Below are 12,673 nucleotides of genomic sequence, written 5' to 3'. Positions count from 1 at the left end.
CAAATTGCTTAACCTCTCAGGACTCTCCTTTGTAGAACATATGTCCTTCTGCATGAGCAGGAATTGGGTTTCCTCACCAACAATTTCTCTAAATTCATGTAATCACAAGGTCTGACTCCCCCTCCAAAAAGTACAATGGAATATTATTGTTCTATAAGAAATGACAAACACACTGACGACAACTCTAAGGTAATAAAAAGTAGCAACAGCAAAATCTGAGAAATAATAAAAAGAAATGAGAAAAGTCCATGCAAACAAATAGAACATTTAATTACTATTTTATTGAAGATAAAATATTTATTTTCTACCCTTAAACGTGGGGTTTTTAACCTGATATCTGTGGGCTTCTTCTTGTCTATATCTTGAGAATCATATTTCAATATAATTGGCTTCCTTTGTAATTCTATGTATTATATTTTATGTATTAAAAATATTATGAGAAGGGTTTTCATTGGCTTCACCATACTGCCAGTAGAGTCCATGACACAATAAAAGCTATGAACTACTCATAAATAATTAAGATTATGGTTTATATACATTTTTATTGATTGAACTTGTGGATACCTATTTCTATTGAGAGTTACTAAGTATGGATTTTGTTAAAGTCTTGTTTTATGGACCAACAAATCAAATAAAGGCCCTGCTTGAACTATCAAGATACAAATTCTAAATGTCCCATAATGAAAATCACTGGCTGCATTCTGCCTTTCCTTACCTTCCAAATCTGACCAAGTTACTTTGGGGAAGTAGTCCTCTGCCTTCTTTCACACTATAGGGGCAGGAACACTAGACTTCAAGTTGGGAAACTTGTATTGCTGATTGAGCTACTTCCTAACTACGTTCCCCTGAGCAAATTCCTTAATTACTTAGAATTTCAGTTTCCCCATCAGCAAAATGGTGGATGCCAATGCTTGCCTCATCTACCTCACAGGGTTGCTATGAGGAAGGTGCTCTGGAAATCCTGACACTCTGAAAAGTGAGTAGCTACTACTTGTACTACTCAAAAATTAAAAAATAAAACAAAATAAAACTACCACCACAGTGAACCTGACTCCATGCGAAGAGCAAGAAGTATTAATGAGTCCTCCTTATCAAAGAAAAGAAAAGCCACACATTTTGAAGAGAAATTGGACAATACAATAAAAAGCAACATCATACTTTTAAGCCCCTGAATATAAATGAAAATCTTTTTATGGAATACTTGGTATAAAAATTTCCATCTGTATCCTTCTCCCTTGTTAATTAAACTTTCCTTTTCCTTAAGAGCAAGTACTAGAGACCAGTAAACCTATTTCTCACTCAGTTTTGTTATTTTTTTTTCATTATTTTGTTCAAGGTGTTCAGGAAGGAGTAACACTTCTAGCATGAGGAATTGCCAATCCCTTGTCCAGGATCCTTTCCTCTTTCGATGTGTTCCTGTCGCCCAGTTCTTAGCTGTGGTTCCAAGAACTGTAGCACGCTCAGTGGGCACACCCCAGTAAAGCCACCTCATCAGGCAGGTTAAACCAGATTGAGGATAACCAATGAGGTGAATTAAAGGAGTGTCTACCTCCTGTACGTGAAGACTACCCTCACCTCCAGTAGAATGGGTAGATAAGAAAATTTTGTTCCAGTGAAAAGGAAGCATGATTGAGATGGAGAACTTAAAGCTTAGTTAGTAGTCAAAGAAGCTCAGGTCATCTACTGAATTCTGAACCATCACTAGTCATCTTGTCCTTTGCCTTGTGGCCAGACTTGGTTGGCTCTGAGAGTGAGGCTGACAACTTTATGCAACTCTGCCTCACTTAAAATCCAATTTATACGTAAGTCAAAACCATCCCCAGTGATGTCATTTTGGTCGTCTTTGAGAATGAGTAGCTACAGTGCTTTCTCTACTCTTTATTATTACAGATGTTTGGTATTTCTGGGATTTTCTGTGCTAAATAGATTTGGGGAAAGCAATCATGGCTCAGAATATTTTCCAAGTTAGAAGCTACTGATTTATAAATGATCTTCAGAAACTCATCCCATAATTTGAAGACTATATGACATGTTGGAATATTACTATTTCTGCTTGTAGCATAACTACAATTAACATAATTTTGAACTACATTTACTCAGCAAATATTTCAATTCTTGTTAAGTAAAAATAAAGTGCAAGTTCTTTGAAGGAAGAGATAGTCTTACTGTCTTTGTATCCCCAATATTACAAAAATGGAAGAGAAAGTGACTAGCTCTAGAAATAATGAGTGGTTCCAAGATGGCTGGAAACATAGTGGGTACATAAAAAATGTTTGTTGATTGATGTTTTTTGATCATTGTGGGAGGATAAAAAGTATAACTTTTTTTTTCTCTCAGCACAAAATTTCACACTATATTCCAGCCATCTTGGAACCACTCATTATTTCTAGAGCTAGTCACTTTCTCTTCCATTTTTTTGCCTGTGCATTGGAAATGGTTCATAATATCTCTGTGTATTATTCACTAATTGCATCCTTCAGGAAAGACCCTGCTAAGGTGCTACCATTTCTATACTGCCTTTTCTATTCTCTGTAGGCAGAAGAACTCTCTTCTTCCTTGAATTCTTATTTTATTGAGCTTTATTTTCATTTTCCTTCTAGTTATTTCTTCATCCCCAGTTTAGTTGTTGCTTAAGGACAGAGATCATGTTTTACCTAGAACTTATGAATGTTGTAGGAACTTACGAATCCAATGATAAGACTATAGCTATGATTGTACAGATTGAAAGGAATTCTCGGGTGAAGAAATTCCTTCTACCAATATATATGGCTAGAATTTTTATGCAAGTTGTCTTGGCTGTTTAGAGCCCTTAGAGGTTAATTAACTTAATCAAAGACATGTAGTCAGTCTGTGTTAGTGGAGAGAAATGAGCTCAGATCTTCCTGCTCCAAAGCCAGCTCTTTATCCACTACACTATGACCTTTTCCACAGTAGAAACTGAGTATATGCCATTTGAATTGAATTGAATTCATGATCTCAAGAAGTTTTACTCTAACTAGAGAGACATGTGAAGATAAGTAATATAAGAAGTATCACAAAACAGAGATGGATGGGCTAATTACTGAAGGCAAATGCCATGCTTCTATAATAGGGAGTAAATAGGATATGGCGAGTCCCAAGGGGAACCTACATAGAGGAGAGGGAACTTGAGGTAAGCATTGAAAAGTAAGTAGAACTTGGGTAGGTTGAAGAAAGAATGAGGACATTTCCGGGACATGGGAAGAAAAATGTTAAAGTAGGAGCTAAAGACTAGAAGCAAGAGTGAATATAGTATGCACAGGGACATGGAGATTGGTGTGAAAGTAGCAAAAGATTCGTGTAAAGAGAGAGGGAAATGCAAGTCATCTGGAAAGTCAGTTTCCCATGAGAGAGACATATCCTTGCATCCATAGTTGGAGGCATAGAAGCTACCCTAAAGACAATAGAAACTACTAATGGTTTTTTGAGTTGGGCATTAAAAAAAGCAGACTAGTTATTGAGGAGCATATTATTCTCGATGGGAGAAGAAAGGTCATTTTTTAAACCCTTATCTTTCGTCTTAGAATCAATACTGTGTATTGGTTCCAAGGCAGAAGAGTGGTAAAGGCTAGGCAATTGGGGTTAAGTGATTTGGCCAGGCTAGGCAATGGGGGTTAAGTGATTTGCCCAGGGTCACACAGCTGGGAAGTGTCTGAGGTCAGATTTGAACCCAGGACCTCCCATCTCTAGGCCTGACTCTCAATCCACTGAGCTACCCAGATGCCCCCAGGTCATTTTATTAATAAAGTGGACCATAGAGTCGAAATTATGGAGATTATTTTTAAACCAAATGGTCGGATGTGGAGAGTTTTATATCTCATAATTTGCCCAGTCTCATGGACTGAAGAAAGAGTTGTGAATAAAATCTAGGTTTGTACTAGGTGGACTTTGAGATTCCTTATAATTCTGGCATTCTGCAGTTCTTATGAAGACACTGGACTAAGCAATATTCAATTCATTGCAACATACATTTATAAACCAGCTACTCTGTGCATGGCAGTATGCAAGGTGCTAAAGAGGGATTCAAAGATAAAAAATGAAAATGGTATCTGACTTTAGGGACTTTCCATCTTACTGGAGGAATATAACATATGCATAGATAAATAAACAAGGAGAATCAGGAAAGGTTTAGAATAATAGTCCAACATCTATTAAGTGCCTACTAGGTGTTTAGCATTGCATTAAGTGCTGGGGATATTTAAAAAGACGAAAAAAAAGTCTTGCCCTTCCTTTTAAGGAGGTAATAATCAGATGAGAGTCAATCTAAGTTTGTTTCTAGGTAGTGGATGGACCTGGGAGAAAAGAAGAGATGTATTTTGTGGGGGAGAGGACGTAACTGATGGACCAAGGTCATGGGAGACATAGCAGTGTTATGATCCAGTTGCAGATCACACAGATGACTCCGTACTAAGTCATGAAACATACACTGTAATCAAGAACAAAATTGCCATCCTTTCAATACAAAACACCATCACTGGAATGTGAAAAATCTTCTGCAGGATTGAAATCAAAAGCTTCTTTTATAGCAGAGAGGAGAAAATGGGGGAAACCCCAGTTATTCTTCTTAATCTCGTTTTGCATTCCCTTTTCACAATAAGAAAGTCTTCCTAAGGAGAGCCATCTGGGGGAAAAGTAAGACATGGGGGCCTCTAGTAAAAAGCCAACCTCCTGACTTTTAGCTCCCAGGCTTCCACTTGTTAGTTGGTGCTTCTACTTAGAAAGAAAGACAAAGAGCTTTATAGACACAGCACACCACCCAGATGAAGCTTAAGGGCTATTAGCACCGCTAATCCATGTGAAGGCAGCTGGAGCAGCTATTCTGGAGCAGTGGGGACACCAGATTTACATCAAGTTTAGAGTCAATTAAAACAGTTTGAGCTCTCCTAATCATAAAAACCACAAGGAGAAAAGGGTCTGCCTCAAGATTTAGGGCACTGGCAGGGATATTATTCAACATAAAGGGGAAACAGTTCAACCAGTCACAATGTTCAGAGCTTCTTACCTAGTCTTTATTATCTTTCTCTAATGAACACACCAATTGGAATATAATTGACTGCTCTTTTCTAGAGCATAGAGACTACCTAATTTTGGTTATGGGGGCAAAAGGAAAGGTGCTATTAAACAAGGAGCAAAGACCCATCAGAAGCAAATTGATAATGATTTAGAATTAGAAAGGGTTTTAGACATCATCTAACCCAACTGCTTCATTATACAAATAAAGAAACTGAGGCCAGAAAATTCAGGTGATTTGGCCAAAGGGACATAGCTAATCAGTAGCAGAGCCATAATTTTAACCTGTAGTCTTTAGTGCAAAATTCTGGGTTATTTCCACTGCACTAGACTAATATTATGGGTTTTTTCACTTAATCTTAATTACTTTATTTGTTTGTTATATTAAAGTTCTCAGGTTTCTCCCCTACCTCTGTGTACTAGAGAAGGCATCATTTGACATACATGGATTCATGTAAAGAGAGAGGGAAATGCAAGTCATCTGGAAAGTCAGGTTCCCATGAGAGAGATGTATCCTTGCATCCATAGTTGGAGGCATAGAATCTACCCTAAAGACAACACAAACTACTAATAGTTTTTTTTTTTTTGAGATTGGCATTAAAAAAGCAGACTAGTTATTGAGACACATATTATACTCAATGGGAGTAAGTGACTTACCTAGGATGACACAGTCAGTAAATATGGAAGCCACTAACTCCAGGACAATTGGTCTATCCATTGAGCCACCTCACTGCCCACGTACAGACAAAGCAGACAAAACAAGTATTTCTAAACACACTAACTGGATTCTTTTTTTTATGAAGCAAATATCTGCATCCAGGAAATACTTAGATAAAAGAAGCAAGAAACTTTAAAGTAGCACTACTTAGGATGCACCAGAAAAGTTGAGAAAGTAAAAGATCTTTTGGAATTCAGTCTTTGATGAAGCAATCACAGACCAATTGAACCAAGGTTCATTCTAAACTTTCTATTCCAAGATAGTTGCAGGGCCCCAGTAGTCTACCCCAGACTTTCTTGTCTATCTTAATTCAATCCTTGTAATTCTTGTCTCACACTGATCCCTGCTGGGTCACAATTTTTCTCCTGCTCAGCTCATTAAGCCCAGGGTAGGGTGAAGGACACTCTACGGTCCCTGTGGTCATTGTTAATCAGCTCATATAGTCCCTGCTTTCAAACTGTTCTCTTTTAGACTACTTTCAAAATTCTCCAGTAGGATTCAAGTTGGCCTTTCATCTCAAATATAGAGGGTGCAGAGGATGAAGCATTGGGACTAGAGTGAGGAACACCTGAGTTCAAATCTGGCCTCAGACTCTTACTATCTGGGTTACCTTGGGCAAATCCCTTAAAATTTTTTGTCTCAATTTTCTAATCTCTAAAATGGAATGATGATAACACTTCCTTGATTTGTTGAAAAGATCTAGTGAGATTCTTGTAATTTATAAACATTAAAATTCTATATAAATGCTTATTTAGAAACATTATTATTTAATATATTTGATATATTATGTTATATGATATAATAAACTACATGTAATATATATTATTATGTTAATTATATATTATATTAAAATATATAAATTATAAGTATATTAGAAAATATATAATTATAATTTATATATTTATATAAATAGAATACAATTATAGATAATAAAAATTAATATTTTCATTTAGTCCAAAAAACTTAGAGTTGAGTAGGAAGGCTTGTTCCTCTGAATTATAAATCCAGGATGCCTGTCAAAGGCCTTCCGTTCTACTCTCAAAGAACGTGACATAAGAAATACACTTTAAGCACTTTGAAATCGTATAAAAATGTCTACACCTTATACACATCTACTTATACATACATTGCCTCCCTTATGAAAATATAAACTCATTGAAGTCAGTCCCTGTGCTTTTTTTAATCTCCAGTGCTTAGCAGTGCTACCACATAGTAAGTACTTAATAAAATGTTTGTTGACTGAACATTCCATAGCATCATCAACAATTTCTGACATGAAAGATTGGCTAGCTACCATTTCGGGTTCATTATCTCCTCACTGACAAAGACATCATTTGATTCCAGTTTGAAAGTGAGCAGAGACATCATGAGTATAATATTTAAGAGGAAGGAAGTCATTTAATCCTCACAATTCTGATTCAAAGTGATATTATGATCCCCATTTTATAATTATTCTTGTGGAAAAGATGGAGAAATGTGATCTAGACAAAAGAACAACTGAATGGAACTTATGGGATGGCCAGCTTGAATGAGGACTCATGAATAAAGGTTCAACTTCAACTTGAAAGGTACTATTTAGTATTTTTAATCAATGATTTGGATAAAAGTAGATCCAGATTCCATATCAGATTTTCAAATGACACAAAGCTAAGAAAGATTGCTAAAACACTGGATGAAAGAGTCAGGATTTAAAAAGATAATGACAGATTAGGGCATAGGGCTTAATCTAATACAATGAAAATTTGTAGGAGAAATATAAAAGACTAGCATGAATTTTTTAAAAATCAACTTTACAAGTAAAAGGTGGGAAATATACTCAGATTAACTCTGGTCTGGAGATTTTAGTGGACTGAAAATTCTATAAGCTATTGCGATCTTTAATTATGTTCTTGCGCACTGTTTCCAGAAAAGAGGCAAAATTAATTGGAGTCAACAAGCATTTTTAAGTACCTACTGTGTACTCTGTTCCAAGTGGCAGGGATACCAATAAAGGAATAAAATAGTTTCTGGTCTCTAAGTCTTATAGAGGTGACAATACACAAACAACTATGTACAAATAAAATATATACAGGATACATTGGAGATAATTTACAGAAGGAAGGTATCAGCATAAAAGAAGAGGAATCTTATTAGAAAATGACATTTCATGATCCCCTCCCATCCCCCAAAAAAGAATGTAAAGACCTTCCTCTCATTGACATCACATCTTAGTATTAGCAAAAACTAATAATTGGAACTTTCCATCATCTAGAAGGAAGTGAAGAGGATCTTTGGGATCAATCTATAACTTTTTGGAATTGTTTCAATTGCTTTGTTGTTGTTGGTCTTCCCATTTATATTGTACTCTGTTTATTGTTTTCTTGGTTCTGCTTTCTTTCTTCAATTTACATCCATTCATAAATGTCTTCTGATGCTTCTCTATATTCATTAGCTACTTCTCTATTAATGGATTGTCCCAGTAAATAAATTAGAATCTACTAGGTCCTTAATATCTGCCAAGCACTATGGTAAATGTAAGAATATAAATGTAAGTAAAAGTTAATCCCTGATCTCAAGTGACTTCTATTATAAAGGTGGAGACAATCCACAAACACTCAGAAGGGAGAAGAGAAGACAACATACTGGGTAAGGGGGCATGGTAGATAAATTGGAGATGAATAAAGCATGGAGAGCCTGGGTACCTACTTCATATAAAAGTTCTAGGAGGAGCCAACCAGAGGGAAAGTTAACAGGAGCAACACATTTTCAGTTCTCAGTTCTTTACTACTACAAAAAAGTGATCATATAAATATTTTGTGGTATAGGGAAACTTTCTTCGTTTGTAACATAAAGAGGTATATTTCTAGTAGCTGAAGCTCTGGATCGAAGGGTATACATTTCTTAGTTGTAGTTTTCCATTAATCCATGTTGTTTTCCAGAATAGCTGACTGAATTATCAGTTCCACCAAAAATGCATCTGGGTCAATGAATTAACAAACATTTATAAATCATTTATCATGATCCAGTTTGTTCCAAGTTTTAGGGATTTATTTTCATTTTTAATAATTTTTAATTTTTAAAAATATTTTAATTTATTTAATCCAATTTTATTTTATTTTATAATTTTAATAACTTAATAAAATTTTAATAATTTTAACTTAATTTAAAATAATAATAATTTAAATAATTTATTTAATTTTATTATTAAGTGAGAGCTTAATATGGTAATGAAGTTGTGAGCCTGGAAGATTGGCAGTTGCCAAGAAAGTAACAGAGAAATTTGGAAAAGAAGTGGGTTTGCAAAGAAAGTTGTATTTTGGGCATGTTGGGCTTGAGATGCCTACAAAATATTTTCTCTCCTTCTCTGGCTTCCTTCAAGTACAACCTAAAATCCTACCTACTACAAAAAAGTCTTTCCTGATTCCTCTAAATGTTAGCATCTTTACTTTATGATTAATACTAGTTTATCCTGTATATATTTTGTTTGGATATAGTTGTTTCCATGTTGTCTCTTCCATGAGACTGTGTGTTCCAGGAGAGTAGGAATTACTTTTTTTCTCCTGTTTCATTATGTTTCATAATAGGTGCTTAATAAACTCTCATTGACTTTAAGGACAGCTAGTTCAAGATGTCTGAAAGGAAATGATGCAGGATGCACTCAGGAGGGAGATTAGGACTGGATATATAGACCTGGGAAATAACTGCAAGGTGAGCGTCGAACCTATGAGAACTAATGAGATTGCCAAGTAAGATGCTATAGAGGAAAAAGAGAAGATAAAGAAAGATCCTCGGGGATACAGTTAGTTGAGGGCATTTATCTAAGAAGGATAAATTAGATGAACACTAACCTCTCACCATGTCCAAGATTCTATGATTCTGTAAAATGAACAGACATGGCCCCCTCACTTTGAAAGTATTCAATTTAAGATTAAAAAGCAGACCGGCCCTTTTATATAACAATGTCATTTTTGTAAACTCATTTTTCTTTTTGACTATCATTGACCTCAGCCCAATCCAGTAGAGACTCAAGATCTTAGTAAGACTTTAATATTAAAAGCAAAAATCAATTTGATCTACCAAAAGAATCTGATTCCTTTCTTGTCCTGGCTAACCAAAGGTACATCTTCTAGCATGTTATAAATTAAAAGACAGTAGATTTTTTTAGTATTAAAATACATCTTATTAGGGAACCTGTGATGACCGTTTGGACAGAGACCTAGTCATCTTTTGAATTCAAAACAGCTAAATACTGAATAAGATCTTTAGTTTAGTAGAGAAGCAATGGAGTAATACTTCAGGAAATAGGTAAAAGATAAATGAGACAATATAATACAGAGAATGATAACACAAAGTTTGAGATGATAACCCCAGAGAATACTGGAACTCAAAGGCATTTTAGAGGTTATCTAATTTAACCTACTCATTTAGTAGATGAAAAAGCTATGACACTGTGAGATGCAGTCATTTGCCCTCCTATCCAATTAAAACTTTGATACACAGTCATTGAGTTTGCTAAATATTCTATATTAAAGTCAATTCCAAAGAATTATCAGAATCAGCCAAGAACCTTCCTTATCATGTCATAAATGGGATTTAGGTACAATTTTAGAATCAAGAACCAAAGACTTACCTGTCATCCAGATTTGGCCAGCCCCTGGTGATGAGTGGTCTGAAGGTGCTCTTGTCAGTACTGGAATGTTCATCAGGATGAATAGACATGTCTTTCTGAAGATCTATGGCCAGCTCCTCTGGAACTCTCTTCCATTCTTTCAGGCCATTCCCAAGGGGCAAGGTCCCTCTGGCCATGCTATCAAGAAAACTCAGAATCTGAAGGCAGCTCCTTAGTACAGATGGGAATGCCTCAGACGGGGAAAAGGCAGCATTTAACAATTCTGCAAATGTCCTGGCTTTCTCAATGATAAAAGGTTGTGGTAAGACTTTCCCTTGCTCCTGAGTTCCAAAGCAACCAAGCAAACAGAGATCTTCAGCCAGCTTCTCGAACAAGTTATTTCTCCTGAAAAAGTCCCTATTCACTGAATCCAAATGTAGAGCTGCTGTCATTGCACAGAGTGTGTACAAGACCAGTTCCATTGCTTGGCTAGGAGTGATTGGAGCCCATATCTCCAATGGGGGGTCCTGTAGAGATCCTTCCATGTCAGAGAGGAGGGACAAAAGGCCATTGAAGCCACTAGAGGTTCTGAAAGCAGAACGACCCTTTGGATTCTCCAGTATTTTAAGGAGAGACTGTAATATTGGAAAGAGAAAATTAAATAAGGGTTAAACAAAACCAAGGAGATAAGTTTTAGCAATATTTAAGAAAAAAATAAATAATTAGGGGCAGCAAGGTGGTTCAGGAGATTGAGAGCCAAGCCTAGAGAAGAAAGGTCCTGGATTCAAATCTAACCTCAGATTCTTCCTGAAGCAAGACATTTAATCCCATATGCCTAACCAATACTGCTCTTCTGCCTTTCAAACAGTACCTAAGACTGATTCTAAGATGGAAGATAATGGTTTAAAACTCTTAATCAATTAATTTATTTTTTCAGGTACATGTAGAAATAATTTTTGTCATTTTTTCTGACATTTTAGTATTCAGATTTCTTCCCTCCCTTTCTTTCTCTCTGAGACAACAAATAGTCTGATGTATATTTTATCATAGCAATTTTTAAGGTTGTTCTTTTTTAAAAAATCAATTTACCAGCAACCATTTCTGAAGTTATCAGTAAGCTAGCCTGCCTTATACATAGAAAGTTGAAAAAAATTGAGTAAAATCCAGAAGATAAATTTTTGCAAGATGTGTGTGTCTGTGTGTGTCTTTAACCAATTGTCCAATAAACATTTCTGCAAAATTGTTACCAGACTGGCAAGTTACAACCTCTCAGTGGTCCTATCAACTCTTTTAAGACTCAAAGTTAAAAAAAAAAAGATGCAGATAAGGTCTATGTTGGCAGAGTTTCCTCATATATAAATTCCCAAATCAAATGAAATGAAAGGTCTATCCATATCCCCTGAACATCCAACATGATCCAGCAGGATAGCAAAAATGGACCTGGGGAGGGAAAATGCCTAAAGATAGCATACTGTCAGAATATTTTTCCATTTTCTTCAAAAATTTCAGTTTGCTGGAGGCAACTTGTCTAGCTTTTACTGCTCTTCTACCTTGGAACTGATGGATAGTATTGATTCTAAGACAGAAGATAAGGGTTTAAAAAATTCAGTTTGAATAGGATCTGCTTTCTTTTAGTTTCTAAGATGAAATGGATTGATATTGCTTTAAATTTCTAGAATTGGAAGAGGTCTTTCACAAAGTCCAACATTCTCCTTTTTCCAGATGACAAAACTGAAAGCCCCCAAACTCAGAATATTTTACAGAATCCCAACATTGCTAACTAAGCTCCAGAGTCCCCATCTGAGAAACATGAGAGTTAAAGATTTTATGGATTTTGTTTATCATGCTATTTCATTAATTATGATAATGATGGGAATGATATTGATGATAGTGGTACCATTGCTATCCCCCATTTTCTACCAGCTACACTGCTTTTTTTAGTTTTTTGGACCACTTTATCCTTCCTTCCATCCTTCTTCAGGGAATTCATCATTAGGAAATCTCAGCATCCTGCAAGATTGCATCCGTTTGTCCCTTGCTTCTCTCTTCCCCTCTAATTGAGTCTTTTGCATGGAGGACAGGACCATGGGCTACAAAGCTTCTTTCTAAGGAGGAGACTCAACCCTGTCTTCTGCCCTTTTCCCATCACCTACATTAATTTGGGGATTCTGTTACTCTACCCCCACCATCCCAAACCTTCCCTCCTCTTCTCTTTTAACTTCCTTTTGTCTTCCTCCATTAGTCTGTAACCTACTTGAGAACAAGGACTGCCTATTTTTATATGTATTTGTATCTCTGACACCACCATTCTGTCCATTGAACCCTGATTCTTTTGAAGA

General features: G+C 35.8%; 1 protein-coding gene across 2 annotated transcripts in view; it reads right to left on the bottom strand.

The window, feature by feature from the left end:
• Positions 1-12,673, bottom strand: part of WDFY4 (WDFY family member 4) — a 371,719-nt gene that overhangs the window by 279,751 nt on the left and 79,295 nt on the right. For both annotated transcript variants that reach the window (XM_056800705.1, XM_007478602.3), the window contains exon 12: positions 10,356-10,969. In XM_056800705.1, coding sequence (XP_056656683.1) covers positions 10,356-10,969 — 614 coding nt within the window. The remainder of the gene's footprint in view (positions 1-10,355; positions 10,970-12,673) is intronic.

Source organism: Monodelphis domestica, chromosome 1, assembly GCF_027887165.1.
Source record: "Monodelphis domestica isolate mMonDom1 chromosome 1, mMonDom1.pri, whole genome shotgun sequence".
In the NCBI taxonomy this organism is placed as follows: Eukaryota; Metazoa; Chordata; class Mammalia; order Didelphimorphia; family Didelphidae; genus Monodelphis; species Monodelphis domestica.
Note: the sequence above shows the minus strand (reverse complement) of the source record. Positions and strands in the feature narration are given on the sequence as shown.